At 42.9% G+C, this 19,699-nt stretch overlaps 2 protein-coding genes across 8 annotated transcripts in view; both read right to left on the bottom strand.

The window, feature by feature from the left end:
* Window positions 1–5,949, bottom strand: part of Il1rl2 (interleukin 1 receptor like 2) — a 34,483-nt gene extending 28,534 nt beyond the window's left edge. Inside the window, exons 1-3 of the mRNA XM_010630694.2 lie at window positions 5,877–5,949; window positions 4,441–4,675; window positions 2,245–2,440 (exon numbers count right to left, since the gene is read on the bottom strand). Of these exons, the coding sequence (XP_010628996.2) occupies window positions 2,245–2,440; window positions 4,441–4,675; window positions 5,877–5,949 (504 nt within the window). The remainder of the gene's footprint in view (window positions 1–2,244; window positions 2,441–4,440; window positions 4,676–5,876) is intronic.
* Window positions 5,950–16,860: 10,911 nt separating this feature from the next.
* Window positions 16,861–19,699, bottom strand: part of Il1r1 (interleukin 1 receptor type 1) — a 72,703-nt gene continuing 69,864 nt past the window's right edge. For all 7 annotated transcript variants that reach the window (XM_010630687.3, XM_010630692.3, XM_010630690.3 and 4 more), the window contains 2 exons: window positions 18,811–18,978; window positions 16,861–18,325 (listed from right to left, as the gene is read on the bottom strand). In XM_010630687.3, coding sequence (XP_010628989.1) covers window positions 17,907–18,325; window positions 18,811–18,978 — 587 coding nt within the window. In that variant the 3' untranslated portion in view covers window positions 16,861–17,906. The remainder of the gene's footprint in view (window positions 18,326–18,810; window positions 18,979–19,699) is intronic.

The following is a 19,699-nucleotide window of genomic DNA, read 5'->3' as shown; positions in this document are numbered from 1 at the left end:
TGGAAATCAAATATGGAGATACCTCAAAGAGCTTGGACTGGAGGTTCCATTTGACCCAGCCATTCCTCTGCTCGGTATCTTTCCAAAGAACTAAAAGAACCATATCACAGAGAAGTATGCACACCCATGTTTATAGCGGCACAGTTTGTAATAGCTAACTCTTCACCCATGTTTATAGCGGCACAGTTTGTAATAGCTAACTCTTGGAAACAGCCCATTTGCCCATCTGTTGGAAAATGGATAAAGAAGATGTGGTTTTTCTATAAAATGGAATATTACTCAGCCATAAAGAATGAGAAAATAGATTCATTCATAGGAAAATGGATACATATTGAAGATATACTCCTAAGTGAAATAAATAAGTCACACATGTCTAAATACCGAATAGTTTCTCTGGTGTGAATAATCTGCAATAACACATAAGATCCTAATAAGATTACTGACATTTCAAAATGGGAAGAAAGGAGCTAAAGGTGTAGGGAAGGTGGGATGGGTAGGGGAAGGGTAATAAGGGAAAAGAAAAAAATGTGAGATAATGAAAAGATGGAAATAAAGTGTTTGTAGAAGGGGAGGGGAGGACGGGGTGAAGGGAGGGCAGGAGTAAGGGGAAAAAATGACAATCAAGACTTGTCATGTGGAGGTACAAGATCCCAACAATGAATGTAACTGTACTGTATCCCTAAAATGTACCAATAAATTCAATTAAAGCTGAAAAAAAATAAATCAAACAAAGCCTAAAATTATCTGTATATGTTATACATCATGAAAATACTTTTTAATCCACACCAAACACTGGTACCCTATGACACAGAAATATATAAAAATCTCCTACAAGCTACTGATGTGAGTGGGCGGTACAGAAGAGGATTCAGAAATAGCCAGTTTGAGAACCAAGATGTCACATAAGGGTACAAATCCCAATGATGAATGTAACTGCACTGTATACTTAAAATTACCAATAAACTCAATAAGATTTTAAAAAAGAAATGACCAGTAAACATGAAAAAAGTGGTCAATCTCACTACTCATTAATAAATTTTTTTAAAAAGAAACCTCAAACAATGTTAAGAAAAGGTTTTCTACCCATCAAGTCAATTTTTGAATTAATTTTAGAATATGAAGTAGGTAACTTAGAATACTCCTGGGGAGAGTACAGAATGACCAGAAATCTTGTAGAGTTACTCAGCAGTATCAGTGAAGTAGGGTATATCCTTCATCTTCATCTCCGCTGCCTAGCAACCGTAAGGCCAGAGGACCACTGGCATCTGTGAGGAACTCAAGCCCAGCAGAGTTAGGTACAGCACTCTCATTTCCACATTCCTTGTAAAAAAAAAAAAAAAAAAACTGGAAGCAACCGAAATGAACCAAAAACATACAACAGAGAAGATTAACAAGGCCAAAAAGTGGGCTTTTGAAAAGACTGCTAGAACTGACAAATCTTCCAAGCAATGAGTGAGGTATGTGTGTGCGTGAGAAAGCGAAAGAGGAAGAGAATATATACATAGCAAGAGACTAAAAATCAACCTCATTGTGAAAAAAAGACAATAAAGAAGTGATGACAGATTGCTAGCATATATGAGACCTCGGACGTAATGGGCAACTTTCTGGAAAGCAAAACTTGCTCAAGAAAAGAGTAAGACATTTATATAAATCCCTTTACCGTTAAGAAACTGAGCCTATGGATAACAACTTTCCCATAAAGAAAACTCACAACCCAGACAGTAGACCTAGATGGTGCTCACAGCGGGGTGGGGAAAGGACTCAGTCTTAGATCACAGGCTGTCTTGTGTGACAGCACAGACCAACCGGAGGAAAGAAGCAGGAAGACGCCGAGAGGAGGCTATGTTCGCATAAAGAAGAAGGCCCAGAAACCTGTACAGCATTATACAAGCACAACCTCAGGAAGAGGCCGCCACATGTCGGCAAAGATGCAATGGCGTTTCCAGGTAGTGATGGTATAATCTGTAATTACTGGACCACTTTCAGAGAGTAGCCATTCAAATAAGTTAATTAACGTGGGGGGATACCCTGAAAGCAAGGGTAACTGGAAGGAGGTACAAATAATAAAATATTACAAAGATAATATCCATAAAGCTTCAAATAAATAATTAGTGGGAGACTAACAAATATTAGACACACAAATCTCTTAACCAATCTGCCTTTAAAAATGCAATTTAACCTAAAAAATAGTAAGTGGAATTTTGGAAAGAGGAGAAAAACCATAACAGAATTTTTTTTTTTTACCTTATACCACTTTATGGAATCCAGAAGGCAACTGTCTGGGAAGTGCACATGACATCGCAGACTGCCCGAGTTTCCAAAGTTTAATATTTGACTGTACTCATTCAATAAGCTTGGCAAACTGCTTCTAGAGCTGGTACATGAGTAGTTTTTGATAACAGTGAGGTTGACGTGTATTGTGTAACAACTTTTGGTGTTCCTGTGAGAAAAGAGCAGATTGAAATCCCATACACTCTTAAGCAGTCAAAAAAAGTGATTCTGTTTTTCTTTGTGTCATTTCAAACCATTTCTGAGGCACAGCACACACAACCTACCTCGTACAAGACAATATGCACCTACAACTCATCCATCGGGGTAGACATGTGGAGTCTCTACAGGTGTGAAATGGGAAGCACCTTAGCCAAGAAATCAGAATGAACATGGCCAGCTAAATTTATAGAACCAAACACAATACATAATCCTGTATTCTGTACTGGAAAGAGAAAAGTTACAAGGGTTGTTGAGGGAACCATTACTCCAACTAAAATATAAAGTACAGATTAAAGTATTGTCCAATGGCTGAATTTCCTGGATTTATTTGTTTACTACACTATGATCAGGTAAGAAGAGAATATTCTAGTAGATAGGAAGTATGCATTGAATTCTTAAGTAGGAAAATAGGTACGATATGTACAAATGAAATGGTTTCAGGTGAAAAAAAACATAGATGCACATATATGAAAACAGAAATAAGGAAGATGTAAAAACTTTACTTTAAAATGAAAATCTAGATAAAGGATAGACAGGAGCTAACCATATTGCTTCTTTAATTTTATGTAACTTTGAAATTAAAGTAGAAATATTCAGTTTTTTGAATATGTGCCATACCTGGATGTTAAAGATCTGGGAAAATCCATGCTCAGTTTCTTGCAGAGCAGACAGAACCCCAGTCTAATGGCTATGAACAATGAGTTTTCTTCATTTAAGAGTTCCCAGATTTAACTATTTTAATCCCATTTCTGACATGCAAGTGGATTTCTTAATATATGATCTCCAGCTCCAGTTAATAATTCACAGTCCACCAGTGGTGATGAACCTACAGCACATGCGTTATCACTGAAAACTTTAAAAGGTTCTCCATCACTTGCCTAGACTGTATCAGAGGAGTGGAGCCTTCATAAATGGGCCACCTACTGATCAACACAAGCGGCTGGCTACTCCTTGCCCCTGCACGCTCAGTGAGTCCTTCTGCACATCAAGTCTGCATCCAAGTCTGGATGAAAGCCAGGAATCTGGCATGACTCCAAGTGGGACACAGAAAGGGCCCCCTCTGGTCCTAAAATAAGAGGGAAAACCAAGTAGCTACTTCACCTGGGAGCTCAGTGTATCTCCACTTCACCTCTATCAGGCCAGGACTGCTTGTACTTTACAGATAAGAAAACCAAGGCTCATAGAGGTCAAATAATTTGTTAAGGTCATGCACATTAGTATGGTAGTTACAAATTGTGGCCCTCTGGCCAAATTTAGTCCACACATGTTTTATCCAGGTATCAGGGTTTTACAAGTTTAATAGTTTCACACACACACACACACACACACACACACACACACACACACACACTCACACACAAAATCAATCAAGCAGACAAACTGCCCTGGCCAGACTTATGCTTTCCAGTTAACAGTGCCCTCCTGGCTCACCTATCTCCCACCAGCTTTACTTCGAATACTCAAAAGCCAAAAGTGACGGGAAGGCCCGGCAGGCCCTGTCACTCACTGACGTCACCTCCTAGCACAGGGCCTGGTGTGGGTTTGAGCTTGCACTGTGCTTACTAAAAGCTGATTCCTTATGAAAGAGCTCCCAAGAAGCCTGACTCCTCCCTGCCTGTGCCACCCATCACCAACACTTTGCCACCCAAGCAAGATGGCAGTTGGTGCACTGGTACAGAAACACTTTATAAGCTGGTCTGTCCCAAAGCAAAATTTCAATAGGAAAAGACTCATTTTATGTTGCAAAAAATGGCTTACAAATCTATTTACAATAGATTTAAATCTCTTGCCGATTTAAGCCATTTCAAATGTATTCATTAGAAATCATTTATCACAATTATAACCTTATGCTATATTGTCTCACTGCATTTTCTGGGTTTGTGATGGATGCTCTTAAAAGACAGATACATAGAGAGATGGGTTTCATTCTATTTTAGATGAGCAACTTACTTTATAACACACTGATATATCCCTGAGTCCTCCAAACTAAGAGGAAGAATCAAAATCCAGGTGTGCTCCTGGTGAATTCTCCACCTTATGTTTCTGGACAATGCAATATTGCTGGGCACTTTGTACCAGGTCACATTCACGTCCCCCAATGTCAGGGGAGGGTATGTGCAATTAACAGCAAAGGGCTGGTTGGCTGCAAGAACCTCATTTGTCATTCTAATATCCTGGCAGGCACCTAGGCAGAGAAGGATAAAACAAGCATCATTAGCCAGGAAGGGAAACTGGCGTCTTAGTCATTTTAACAAATGCCTCTTTGATTTTCTGGCCAATGTGTGACTTTCCCGGGGATTCTCTTCAGGCTTGGAGTTAAGCAGAGCTCCATGGTCCTAAAATGGATCCACAGCACAGAGCTCACTCTCACATACTCACCACCAGCGATTTCCTCTTTGCTTTCTATTCTTTTTTTTTTTTTTTTGGTACCGGGGATTGAACTCAGGTCCTTGCGCTTGCAAGGCAGGACACCGGACCGCTGAGCTAAATCCCCAGCCCTATTCTTTTTATTTTTGTTGGTGCATATTTGCAGTACATAATGCTTACATCCATCATGACTTGGTACATGCACATAATGCATTAATTCTTTCATTGTCTCCTTCCCCTTCCTCAGCCTCCATCTCTTGTTCCTCTTCCCAAAAACTATCTTCCTGTTTTCTAATATCTGTCTTTTATTTTACTCTTTATTCCTTGAGTTTCTCATAGACGAGAAGCCATGTGATATTTAAGTTTCTGTGTCTGATTTATGTCACTTAATGTAGTGGCCTCAAGGGACATACATTTTCCTACAAATGGCTCGAGGTTATCCATTTTTATGGGCAGAGTAGTGCTCCACTGTGTGTAAACACGTTTTCTTTAGCCATTTATCTGCTGATGGAAGTATAGACTGCTTCCAAGATTTAGCTATTATTCATTGTGCTGCTATAAACGGGTATGCACACAGCTGGATCCAGTGGAATTTCTATCTTTAGTCTTTTGTGAAAACTCCAGCCTCCAGCCCTCTCCTCCTTCCCGGAATAAAGGAGAGCTCCTAGACCTGTTTTCTTTCTGCTCAGCCTCCTGCTTTTCTGCCTCAATAAAAAGGTTTCTCATTCTCAACTGGGTTATTTTAAAATCTGCTTGGTTCTACAAGGTTGCTCGGTTCTTCTTAGAACTGCCTTCTCTTGACGGTTTCTTCACTTTTAGCCTAGATCATGAAATAAGCCTTTATCGCACGAAGCAGACAGTTCCTTATAACCCGAGCCCTCGTCTTGTCCTCAAGGCCCTGGGGTGGAGCTGAGCTGCAGAGAGTTTGGCCCGGAAATGTGCTAATTCCGCCCGCCACCTGGGGAGGATCACAGTGGGGACCAGAGGATGCTGGGGACAGGGTCCAACGCCGCACCTACCTGCCAGGACCAGGAGCGGGAGCGCCAGCGCCAGCGCCAGAGCAAGGAGCAGCAGCCGCGCGGCCGTCGGCATCTCGGGCTGCCAAAGAAAGCACGGGGTGAGCGGGGCAGAGGCCCTAGTCTCGGAATCCAGACCCGGCCCTGACCTCGCCCTCTTCTCAGGGAGCCCCAGCCACGGACACAGGGTCCTCAAAGCCCGGCGCTTTCGCTGCCCTCGCTGAGTCACGACTCACAGAGGGGACGCTGGGGAGGGCGCGGCGACGTGCAGAGAGGCCGGGGCGTCCTTCCCCGCACCGCAGACTCCGACCCAGAGACCGTCCCCGCCCCGCGCACCTGCGGCCTCGGGGACCTGCCCAAGCCTGGCGATCTAAACTGAAACCCCAGACCCCGGCTCAGTGGCAGGTGCCAGCTCAAACCCCCTGGCAAGGCCAGACAGGAAACCACGGAGAAGGCCCGGGGGCCACTGACCTGGGCGTGGCCGCTGGATCAACACCTGGCGGGAGAGGGGCAGTCCCTCGGTCCCGTCCTAGCCGCCCTCGCACGCGTGGCCCTCGCTCTGTGATTCCGGAGACGCTGGCAGGGCATTTCTACGCCGGGGTGTTTCCTCTCCCCGTGGGCGTGGGAGGGTTCCTACCTGCCCAAGTGGAGCCCCGGAAGGAGCCGGGCACCCATCGTGGGAAGAAGGGGTGAGAGCTTTTTTGCCTGATTTCCCGGCAGCTCACAAGTCCTTCATCCACAAGAATGTCTACTTAAATCCACTCCAGATTGTCCTTGTAAATGAATTGCTCATTCATTCCATGGGAGCAGTTAGTTCGGGTCCTCCACTGGTAAAGGTGGAAAGTCCCAAAAGTGGAAGCCATCCTAAAGGGCTTCTGAGGAGTGTTTAATGGGGCTGAGTCATGTTTCTGGACCTCTGTGAGGCAGGCATTCCATAGTGATCCTCCGAGGCGAGATTGTTATCACCTTGAACTGGTCATAGGACCACATCAGAGGGACCTGCTGGCCCGGCCATCTAGGGACAGCCCAGAGTATCCCAGAAGGAACTGAGAAGGGGGGGACATCAGATGTGACCCCTCTCAACCTGTGTTTAACGAGGCCGCCCCGAGCTGTCTTCCTGAGGTTGGAGACAGACACAGAAGCCACCACCCAGGCTTCCCCAGATGGCCAGTGGTTCATGAATTTCTACACCCTTAGTTGTGAGGCTCTCCTAGCACATTACTGTGTTGAAGAACTCAACATTTGCTTTCTGATTTATTTTAAAAAATAACAATAATCCCTTTACACATTCACTTAAGTACCATACAATTTCACCAAAAGTAACTAACAATTTCTAAAGCAGACTTGCTGGGAAAAGTGAGAGTGGCCTACACTTTGGCAAATCTTGTGAATGTCCAACTTAGCAGAAAATTAAGTGGATCCTCACACCTGCTGCTGCATTCCATCTCTTATGACACAATGTGTCATGGCATCTCGGGCAAAAGCCACATATTCCAGAGAGAGGAGGGTACAAACGTAAGAACTTAATGTGGTTATGGAAAGTTTTGATTTCACAGACATCTTTCAATGGTGTCTTGGGGGTTCTCTAGGGATGCTATACCTCCTTATTAAGCTGTAAGTGGAGATCAATTATTTTCCAGAAACCTCAGCACTAAATAAGGATTCTTTATACATAGACACTCTTCCAGGTTTATGTCCTCAGCCCTAATGAAAGCATTACTATAAAAATGTGATTCTCATACAGAACTACTGCTATGAGCAGTTTTGAAGGCTATTCTTTCCTTCTGTTTTGGGGGTTTTTATTCTTGCTTTTTTTTTTTCCTTTCAACATTTTTTGAGACAGGGTCTCACTATGTAGTTCAGGCTGGCCTTGAAATCACTATGTAGGCCCAGCTGGCCTTGAACTCATGATAATCCTACTGCCTTAGCCTCCTGAGTGCTGGCATTATAGGCATGTGCCATATCAGGCTTTAAAGGGTATTTCTGAAAGCTTTTATTAGGCTACCATTTTCACCTGATGAATGCATGCTTTTGAATCTTGTCTTGTTCTTCCAGTTTGAGGGCTGATATGCATGCCAACTCTAGTTGGAACAGTTGCCCAAAGCTGGTGAAGTTAAGACGGGCCATCCCAGATCTTGCCAAGCCTACCCTGCAGCACCGGTTCTTACTGAATGTTACTGACACTGCACTTTACTCCGTGGGCCTGGGCCTGAAACTTACTCCTCCAGGGATGGTCTCCATGCCCAGTGCATTTTCTTTCTTTCTTTCTTTTTTTTTTTTTTTTTTTTTTTTTTTTTTTTTTTTTTTTTTTTTTTTTTTTTTGGTACTGGGGATTGAACTCGGGTCCTTGTGCTTACAAGGCAGGCGGTAGAACCACTGAGCTAAATCCCCAGCCCCTTCAGTGCATTTTCTGATGGGTAGTAAAGGAATCGTTTCATTCTGAACACACAACCAATTTGGGGATTTAAAGCTTTGGACTTAAAAACATGTTAAGCAAGTCAGACACAGAAAAGTAAGTATTGCATGTTTCCTCTACAACAACAAAAAGTGCTACCCTGAGTGTAGAATAGTGACTGCAGGGCAGAGGAAGGCTGGATGTGATCCATGTGTACAGTATGCATTTATTGAACTCCATTAATGTGTATCATTAATGCATATTAATAAAAAACATTTTTTTACTAAGGCAAAACTTAAAAACAGCAATAGAAACTATAATATTTACTGCAGGCTACCCATTACCCTGAGAAATCCCAGAAACAGGATGGCTAAAGAGAAAAAGGAAGGAAGGGATTCAGATGAAATTTATTCACAGCAGCTCCCAGGAAGTGAGTTCAGATTTGCTTTGTGATGGCCATGCACTGCTTGATGCTGACACTTGCTGAATTCTGCCACTCTAAAACTCAGTCTTTTCCCTTTAAGAATTTTCTTTTGAAGTAAGCATCCTATCATGAAATATGTACAGCTACATAATTCAAAATGATCCTAAGAAAGACCCAGCATCAGAAACAGGGTCCACCAGGCTTCCTGAATACATGGCTCCCACTCCTCAGCTCCTCGCTGCCCTCAACTGGGAGCTCAAAATGCTGGGGCAGGTGTGTGTGTGTGTGTGTGTGTGTGTGTGTGTGTGTGTGTCCATTAAGTGATATAAGGTGCTCTTCTTTAGGTTTTTGAGTCTTCAAATCAAAAGTACCTACCTTGTATGTTCATATGATCTGCTTTTGCACAACATCACATTTTTGAGATTCATCATTTTGAGAGTGTTGTTCTAGTTGACTCATACTCACAGCTGCCCCATCACATGAATACACCAGGAGTTATGTGTCCACTTTCTTTGGACTTTTAGGTTGTTCCACTTGTAAATTTTGTTCCTATAAATGGTGCTTCTGTGTTATTCTTGTAATGTCCTCTTGTGTGGGTATTCAGGTGCAGTTGAGGGATTACTGGATAGATGCATCTTCAACTGTTAGCACATTCCTAATTTTTCATAGTAGTGTTATTCACAATAGAGATGCTTCATTGCTTCACATTCTTGCTAATATTTAGCAGTGTCCAAATTTGAAATCTGGCACATTTTGCCAGTCTTGTGGTGGAAAGCTATCTTGAGATTTTTCCACTTCCTAATTACAAGTAAAGTGGAGCACGGTTGTCTGTGGTCGCCAGCCACCTACACATCCTCCTCTTGAAATTCCTTCTCGTGTGCTGCTCCTTTTACCCACTTGGTTTTTTCATCCTCCTCCTAGCCCTTCTTGTGTCACTCTTTGCAGTCTACGGAGATTCTTTGCAAAGAGAATATCTCAGTCATTTAAGGCATTATTCATTGCCATAAGTAGTTGACACTTTCTACTGGTTTATGGTTTTTAGGATGTAAATCAACTTTCTCTAGAGACTGCTCCCTTCTCCTGTTAGCAGGCAAAGCCATACATTCCTGTGTGCTGGACACACTAATTCTGATTGGCTGAATTTCCTTTCAATCTGTGTGATTCTCAGAACAAGATGTGATGCATATACAGAAATGTGATTGTATCAAAGATTTCACATAGGGCCAGTATTTAGCTCCTGCCACCTGCCTCACAAGTGCGAGGTCCTGAGTTCGATTTCTGGCATCAAAAATAAAGGATTTCATATAAAATGTATTTTTTTGTAGAATGAATAGTACCTACATTTATTCTAAGTGAACATCTGATGAGTTTTTGCTAGCTATAACCTGCTAGTAGTTTCCCAGTGGAAAATGGAGCAGAACATGTTCACATGCACTGGTCATATGTTCTAACCCCAGCGTCAAGCTAAGGTGCGAGTGTAGAGCTCCACCAAGATCTCTGTGCTCTTAAAGACCTTCCATTCTCCCATTTCCTCTCGTGGGCTTGAAAGACACAGCACAGCAGCTGTGCAGTAGGCTTTGATTGTTAGGGTGAAAAGAGCTTCTGGAGCTAGAAGTGGGAGACAAGAGGGTAGTGCTAAGGGCACTTAGTTCCTAAAGTTCTCAGCCTGACTCTTCTATGCAGCCCCACTCACTGGTTCATTCATTCCCTCCACCCTCAAGCCCTAGCCAGGTCCAGCTGTCTGCAAGGTGATGTACTGACTGCTGGAAACACAGCTGGAGAGAAGATGACCCTAGAGCTCACCTACCATCTAGGAAATAACATTTGATTTTAGGTTGATGAAGACATCAGGCATGGTGAATGGTGAGGTGCTAAAGAAGGTGTCCCTTCAAGAGCAGGACTGTGGGGTCCTAGCAGTGACAGGACACCACTGAGTAGTTATCTAGGGAAGGAGCATTTCATGGGCAAGGAGCAGCTGGTGCAAAAATTGCAGAAAGAGGAAAGAATTCAGAAATTTCAAAATAACAGAAACGAAACCAGTGTGACTAGAATATAGGGAGTAAGAGGATGAGTCAGAGAACTGAAGCTATAGAGGTAGACATGCACTAGATCATACAAGGAAAACAGGAAAGTTGAATTTATGCTAGGTAAAGTCAAAATCTATGAGAAAAATACCATCTTTTATTGTGTAAATGCTACCTGTCTTGGTTACTTTTCTTATTGCACCCAACACCAGAAGTTAAAGGAGGAAAGGTTTATTTAGCACTCAGATTGCATAGAAGTTTCAGTTCTAGTTGGCTGGCTCCAAGGCCAAGATACGGCAGACAGGTATCACAGAGGAGAAATAATTCATGGTGGGCAGAAGATGGGAAGGCAGGAAAGCAGCAAAGTAGCAGGGAAACAAGCAGCAAGCGGTAAGTAACAAGCAAAGAACCTCTTTCTGTCCTTTATACCCTAGCCAGGCTCTACCCATGGACAGCACTCATACCCTGGGTGGGGCAGCCTTAATCCTAGCGTAGTACTGTGAATCAAACCCAGCATCACATCCTTGATCCCAGCATCACATACTCTAGATTCAGCCACCTCCAAAATCTATCTCCTATGACTGCATGAAGCTTTGCAGGGACATCTAAATACAAGCCAAAACACTACCTTTACCACTAAAACCCACAAAAATAGCTAAAATCATTAAAATGGACAATTCCAAAGACAGTGAGAATGTGTAACATCTGGCTCTTTCATTTATAGCTGGTGAGAGCACTAATTAACCCAAGCACTTAGGAAAGCCACTTGACATTATCTACTAAAGTGAACTCAATAATGACCTGTAACATGTGAGGTTAAAGGTACCTTTTCCTTCTTTGTGCATTTCAGAAATTCTGCGGTGTTGCAAACTAATGTTGCTTCTATAATACAAAAATGTATATTTTCTACTTTATGTTTCAAAAGAACATTTGTATTGCAATAATCAGCTCACAAGGGAACTGCTTCATCTCAAGTGAATGTCCTTCCTTTCTCATCTGACCCTGCTTTCTAATCCCGTTCACAACAGTGCCCCATCACCTTGACTCTCTGGGCCCTGATCCTCCTAACCAACAGCCTGCAACACCTCCCACAAACCTCCTCCAAAGGCTAAAGCCAAAACACTTCATTCAAGGACTTCAACCTTTCATCACACAAGTTTGTCTCTTGGACAACTTTCTCTTCACATTACCCTCTGGCTGGCTTTATATATTTCTTTATTTGTAATTTTCTCAATGTGACCTCAGGTACCTGCCTAGTGTTTCTGAAAGGATCTTAGTTAGCTTGAGAAGAAACATGTGTCCCCTGTGCTTTGGAAATTGGAGGAGATGGAGTCCAGTATTAGGATACACAAGAATTCAGAAGCAATCAGGCAGTACTTAACAGCAAAAGCCTTGAAGGCAAAGGAGAAGCCAGAGTCTGAGGCAGGTGAGCTGAGTAAGCAAGAGAGACGGCTGAGAAGAGAAAGGGGTACAATGGCCGGGGCCAAGCTAACCACAAGTGGGTCCCACATTGTGAGGCAGGCAGTTAGACATTAGTGGGCCTGAGGGACAAGTGTGTGTGTGTGTGTGTGTGTGTGTGTGTGTGTGTGTGTGTGCAAAAAGCAGGCACTGAAGGTGAGTAAAGAAACAGAGACATCAATGTGTAACACACTTATAATCACTTTTTAGGTTTTGGACCCAAAGAGACCCCACAGAACACCTGGCTGTGCAGATCCAAAACAGGGAAAACTGCATTTCTGGCTCCCATAACCTACAGCTCAATGATATCAGGAAAGAAAAAGTTCTTCAAAGACCCTCCTGCCTTGGGCTAAGCCTGTTTAAATGAAGAACTTCTCGTTGTAAGTTTTTTTTTTTAAACATGATTAAAGTCCCTGAGGAAACACTGCCCATCTACAAAGGACAGGAGGACATTTTATAATTCCAAAGTAACAGCTAAGTAAAATGTTTATAAGCATGGTAATGATCCTAATTATCTGAACCCAGGAATAACTTATGAGAACATAAAACGCTAGTTGAGCTCACACTAGATGTATATATCTTCACGGGACCGTCCACCTTCTCACTTAAAATTGTAACTCTCTATATCCAGTGAACAAGAAATTCTGCCTATATCTCTTCATGGCCCCCTATGTATCTTGATTGAAGTCTTTCACCAAGAGCCCCAAGAACCCAGGACCAAGGAAGTAAGGAGCCTGTTCTTGCTGCATCAGGGTCCAACTTCCAGGTGACAACATGGCTTATGAAAACTGCAATACCTTGTCACTAAAATCTGAGTGATATCATTCACAGGACACATTGAACAAAAGGAGAACCAAGGGACCCTGTAGAATGGTTATCAGTGATGCCCTTACCAAGACCCAGAGGTAAAACCAAATGAGTTTTGGAATCATTTCCAGGTCAAAGAATCTATGACAAAAAAGCTTCATACAGATTGGCTTTATGCATTAGTAAATTAACTCCACCTCACTTAGGACAGCTCTGGAGAAGCCAAGGGGATCCTGTCAGTCTGAATTCAAGCAATACAGGCCTAACTAGTCTAACAGCTGCAGATTTGGGAGTCAGCTGTGCTAATGTTTGGGGTTCAGATTTAGAGTGAACAGAGAGGATTGGCAGCCTTCCTCAGAGGAACCTTGAGCACTGTGCAGTAAGATGAGCATATTCTTGTTTGGAAGGTCATTTTAAATAGTATCTATTTCCTGTAGCTTTTTCCCTTCTTCAAAGCTTGAGCCCCCCGCTCCAGCCTTAAATCAAATATTATTATATCCCCCAAATCCCCTTCCAATTTCTCTTCTCATGTGTATTTTTTCATGTGCACTGTTTCCCATTTTAAAAATTGCTGCCCCTATCAGGTTCATCTGTGTGTTCATTTTAGTAAAAGGGAAATACTTCTTCCTTCTATCTGAACTCAAGCAGTAGCACTGAGAAAGATATAAGTGGAGGTTTTATCCAGTACTAGGCAGAGGCTTTCTACCTAGAAACGGCTTTGAATGTAGAAGTCTTATTTACAGACAGCACAACAAGCCTCACAGCAACAGAAGAAGGACGTTTTGTTTCAAAATTGTGGCAACTTGGGAACTTACAAATCAGGTCTTCCCATCAGATGGGATTCCTATTTAGCATTTATTCTTGGAAACTTATTTGATACAAGTGAGCAGAAAATATGACTTTTTAATAGTAGTTAGGCTTGATTCTTCTAACAATTTGTTGAAAACCACATTAACTCGTAAAGGAGCAAAATCGTGGTGGAGAGCTCTTGGAATTCTTTGGATGAGACATTCTACCTGGGCAAGTTTTCTAGATCACTAATTCCTAAATTTTTCTAAGTTTCTTGCCTTACTAATTTTTATTGAGTGATTAGGGAAATGTTGATCAGGAATGTGTTAAACACATTTATCTTCATTTACATCCCTTCACCTCTGGGGCTGCAGAGGGGCTGAGAGCTGAGCAGGGCCCAGGCTTCTACATCATACATCTCGATGTAGGATGCTTTGTCTTTATTTTTGGGATCTCTCAGGATTTATTTCTGGCTGCATCCTTGTTTTTAACTCTTCTCTAGCCACTCTATTGACATATTCTAACAGGACACAAAAAAACCAAGTTTCTTAATAGTATAGTTATGAACAAAGCTACTGTTTGTGTTTTTTGTTTGTTTGTTTGTTTTGTAATAGTGGGAATTGAACCCAGGGCCTCAGCACTAAGCCTCAGTATTTTTTTTTTTTTAGATGGGGTCTGGCTAAATCACTAAGTCACCCAGGCTAGAAAAGAAGTTGTGACCCTCCTGCCTCAGCCTCCCAGACTACTGAGATCACCCGTTTTACACCAGCACAGCCCAGATAAAGCTACCATTTTTTGAAGCCCAATGCTAGGTTAGACCTGTGGAAATAAATGGGGTTTTTTCAATCCTTGCACAACTGTATGAATTAGGCAATATACCCAGACAGGAAACGGGCTCAGAGAGTCGGTGTAAGGTTTCCCATCACGTGGAAGGGAGGTAGCACCTCCAGGGCTGAGGCTCTTTGGCCCACCTGCCACTTCCCCTACCCCAGGCACTGGCAGGGCCTCCCACCCTTTGCAGGCGCTGCCACAGAGGAAGGGATGGCACTGAGTTCGCCAATTTTGTCCAACTCCTGGGTCAGTGGAAAAGATGCACAAAAGCTTCTAGTAAAATGTGAACACCTGTACACATGTGGCACTTTCTCTGAGGAGGGGCAGCTAAAAGGCCAGTAATGGTGAGACTCACGTGACGTTTGAGTGAGCGAGTGGAATGCAGACGGGGCTACCCTGTACTGTGGAAGCCAAGGTACATTGTCCGGCCAGCGACCCCCGAACCCCTCCCCTTGGCCCTGTCCCCACCCCCTAACCGCCCACACCCACACCCTACGTCCAGCCTGGCCCAGAAGTGTACAGGTCAGATTGTGGAAAGGGTTCCCAACAACATTCAACACAGGGTGTCCTGATTTTATTGGAAAACGAGTACAGTCTTTCCATGGAAGATACACATTGTACGGGAATTAGGTTTTAAAATACAAAAATACTTCGCATCTGTGCAGGATTATACAAACGAGATTTTACTGTTAACAGTAAAAACATAATGTATCAAAAATGTCATTTTTTAAATGGCTCAATATTTTTCCCTGTATTGCAAGTAAAAAAATTTTAAAGGTAGGAGAGGAAATATAACTTCTGCTAAGCCAGTTTAACCACTGGTAATTAAATACTTCGTTGCATTTGCAAACCCTTCTTCAACTCTTAGGCTGTCTTTTTGGAAAATACCATCAGAAAGTGCAATATAAAATCCAATTAATGGGAAAAGCATGAAAGGAAGATCTTTTAAAAGGAAGTTTTATTTCTGCTTTTGTTTTTGAGGGATGATAACTCGAAGGAAGTTCACAGACTGGAAATGGAGCGTCATCCTCAGGAATCCCCGGATGCTGAACGACACTGTACTTCCTGCTTAAGATCCTTTACCCAGGCTGATCTCTTGATTCTTGTCCTCGCCTAATCCCCAGATGCCAGGCTCTCAGAATTCTTGGCTGGCCCCATGTCCCTGTACTCTCTGGCCAATTCCGTCCCTAGTTCTAAGCTTCAGTATTGGCATGGCAGCTTGGCACCATGCATACCCGTGTGTACTCCAGATGCCAGACCAAGCACCATGGGCAAAATCAAGCTTCTGGAGCATCTCACAGTCCGCTGGGGTCATGACACTCCCTAGTCCCTCTAGACTTCGGGGTGGTACCTATGTGCTGCCAAATGACAATGGGGCCTTGGTTCCAACAGCAGCTCCCAAGCCACTGTATTCCTCAGTGCTATGAGCTGGGACCAGAAGAAGACAGGCAGGAAAGGGACTCTGACGACTTTGGAGAGGAGGGGAAATGTCCTTCCAAATAAATGTGTGAACCACAACATAAAATATTACAAATGTAGAAAACAAGGCTGTCCCCATTCATACAACTTCTAAAACTGCATGAGTCCTCTGACTTCAAGTTCATGTGACTAGAGTTGCTCTGGTGTTCCTCAGGACAGTCATCAATTTTAAAAAAATAATGTATTTCTACACCCCAAATCCCAATTTGCTTTTAATTTTAATTGACTAAGAAATAGTTATCTTTGGGCCTTTAAGGGAAAGAATATATGAAAGTAAAAAGGGGTCTCACAAAATTTAAATATAATTTGCATAAATTCCAACATTGAAAAGTTTCAAATTTGTTTTTTTCCATAAAAACATTCCTGGGTTCTGATGCCTCCTGGAAAATGACCATTCCTTCTCAAATGAGCATTGAAGTGCAGAGAAGGGACAGTTAATGACAGGAAATCAAGTACTCAGCACTTGATGATTGGCCAGAGAGGAAGGCCCAAGTCCTTGGGCCAGCAGAACTGGGTTTTTTTGTTTGTTTGTTTGTTTGTTTAAACATAGGAGATATATCTTACAAAATTAAATACAATTATTAGAAAAATATTTTTAAACAATATGCCACTATAGAAATCTATGTCATATGTGCAAATTGTTTGTAGAAGGAAGTGAAGGGCAGAGAAAGGCCCCCACCTCCCCTGCTAGAGTGAGAGCCACTGGATAGTACTAGCCAGGGATAGGAGGGACAGAGGGCTGTCTCTGTCTCTGAGGGAAGCCTGCTGGGTCTACAGCATGGGAGTCAAAGTGCCCACATTTCAGCAAACTCCTGGTCAGCTGGAGCCCATGCAAGGGGGAATTCCATTCATCACACCAAGGGGTGTATGCAAAGCTCACCACCCAGCTGGAGCTCATGGGCAGGTTGGTGGGGGGAGCTGGTAAGGATGGGTTAGAGGAGCTGGGAGTGGGGTGATGCTGGAAAGGGGTGGGTGACACGGGTGGCTGACAGTCCGTCACTGGTGCCTCAGCTGAGTATCATGGGTTGTCCACAGGGATAAGGAGGCAAGAGTGTGGCACTTAGTGACACAGCAGAGGAAGGAAACCCCTGCAGAGCTGTCCTTGCATAGCAACAAGGAGCCAAGTGAAATGCAGAAGACGAAGAAAGGAAAGGCCTGTGTTGGCTCTGGGGAGGGGAGCAGGAAGAGGTGGAGGAGGTGGTCAGACCCAGCCACCACCACTTTCAGATCCTTTCTCTTCTGCAGAAAGTGGTGGTGATTTCATAACCCTGGGATCCTGGAGAATCCGCTTTTCACTGAAATGACAATTTTCACCACTGTGCATAAAATCTGGTCTTTAGAAACTAACTGCAGGCTGTGAACGGGTATGGGAAATGCAAAGCATGGAAAGTTCTCCAAGAACACATCTGTCTTCCTCCACGAGCTGAGAGTCACACTTCACTGACAGTGTGGCCCAGGACAGTGACCCAGGGCCAGTGACCCTGCACTATCCCCAGTGTGGCTGCAGATAACTGAATAAATCTGTGTGCAGAGGGCAGCCCTGCCCTGCACGCTTTTTCTTCCAGTTTGCCATCTTTTCAGCAACTTGGGCGCATGGAGAGGGCACAGGTCACCCTTCAGCAAGACCCACACCTCTGCTCTGAATCATACTGGGCTGTGACTGTCACTGAGTCCTGCATCCTCAACGATCTGATTCCAGGTGACCTGTGGACAAGGGACCAGGCAGGTCCATCGCGCGACCACCGAAGTCAGCAGGAGGTGCAGCCCATCCTGCAGCACCACAAGACAAGAGGCACCCAAAGAACTACTGGCCAGGCTGCTCCCAGCTATCCAACTGGCAAGTGAAGCTCCCTCTGCAGTGTCTCTGAAGAGCCCTGCCTCCTGGCTTGGGGCAGTAACTGCTGTTCAGATGCAAACGACAGTGGCAGGGCTGGCATATGGTACCTGATGTTCTTCCAGAACCTGGTCTTTGCAGACTGTGCTCCTTCTCTCAAGTCCCCTGACCATCGGATCACTCCATGTTTCTGCTTAATAAATCTAATGGACTCTGGCATTTTCTCATAGTCTTGGATTTTGTCCAGCTCAACCAGCACAACCTTAATTCCCTCTTTAATAAGGGCATTGTACATCACAATTTGCTCTTCAGAGGAGTGGCCCAGCCAGATGAAGCTTGCTATGTCTCTTACTAAAATGATGATCAGCCTTCTGCTTTGCCGTATAGTTTCATTAAAGACCTCAATAGTGTCTGGAAAACATGCAGAACAGAAATTATAATCAACTATTCCTAATCACTCTCTGGAAACAAACCTTACAAGCTTCTTTCCACCCCATCCCCTGATACTTTTTTTCTGCCTTGCTGTGGACCCTAAAGGACTTTGAGCTGTTATAGACCAGCCCAACAGCTGACCCACTTAGAACTTGGCAAACTTTCAGGGGAAATTTTTAAAACTTCTTGTTAAATCATCTGACTGTAACACTTCCATTTTTTGTACCAGCCGAAAAGTAGCTATGGAATCCACTCATCAAATTTTCCAAAACAAATAAAAATATGTTTAATTAATGATCTAACACTATAGAAGTGAATTCTCTGCATTTAATAATTCTGAAAATTATCATCAGAAATCACTGAAGAGATTGGTAAAGCTGAAAAATATGGGGAGCTTCAAGCCATCCCAAATTTAGCAATTAGTTTTAAAACAAGCTTCTTACTATCCTGTATCGCATACATACCTTCCCCAACATAATCATCCCTTCCATAAATGAACAGTTTATATCCAAATTGTTTTTCCAAAACCTCAGGCAAGATTTTAAATACAAAAATATCTGAGCTTGAGGTGAATCCTTCTGTGTGGCTCTTTGGATATAGTATATAAGCATCGTAGATCTTTCCATCTAAAGCTAAAGGGAAAATGTAATGTATTTAGAACCAAGAGGAAAATGAAAGATTATCAGCATCAATATCACAAACTTGCATGTCATACTGAACTATTATTAGTCATTTTTTGTACAATGGCATGATTGCAGAAACAATACCAAAATAATTTAATACCTTTTTAAAGTGTTCATCTCTTACAAGTTTTCTATTGATTATGTTTTCTATGAAGTTGCTCTTACATTGCATCTTATGGTGGCCACTTCACGTACAATCATTAAGAAAGTATCCTTATCTTCCTTTTCTTATCTTCTTCCCCAAACATCTCAACACCTAAGCCCTGAATTCTACCCATTCTTCTTTATTATGCATTACCATGATATTAGAGGTTTTGTTTCATTTTGTTTTTGCAGTACTGGGAATTAAACCCAGGGCTGAGCTATATCCCCACCCCTTTATATTTATGTATTTATTTTTATTTTGAGACAGGGTCTCACTAAATTGCCCAGGCTGGGCTCAAACTTATGATCCTCTTGCTTCAATCTTCTAGAGTACTGGGATTACAAGTGTGCATTACCACACCTGGCTTTTGCAAGATTTTAACAAAAGAGAAAGGAAAAGTCTTCCTGATGTATAGAAATCTAGTCATTTTTTTCATCTGAAAGTAGATCACAGGGTGATCTACACCCTACATACCACAGAGTTTGTCCTCAACAATGACTTCTGAGCATTTGTCTGTCCTGCCAA

Source organism: Fukomys damarensis, unplaced genomic scaffold (assembly GCF_012274545.1).
Source record: "Fukomys damarensis isolate Sample0158 unplaced genomic scaffold, DMR_v1.0_HiC HiC_scaffold_9, whole genome shotgun sequence".
Classification (NCBI taxonomy): Eukaryota; Metazoa; Chordata; class Mammalia; order Rodentia; family Bathyergidae; genus Fukomys; species Fukomys damarensis.
The sequence above is the reverse complement of the archived record's forward strand: the minus strand, read 5'-3'. Positions and strand labels throughout refer to the sequence as shown.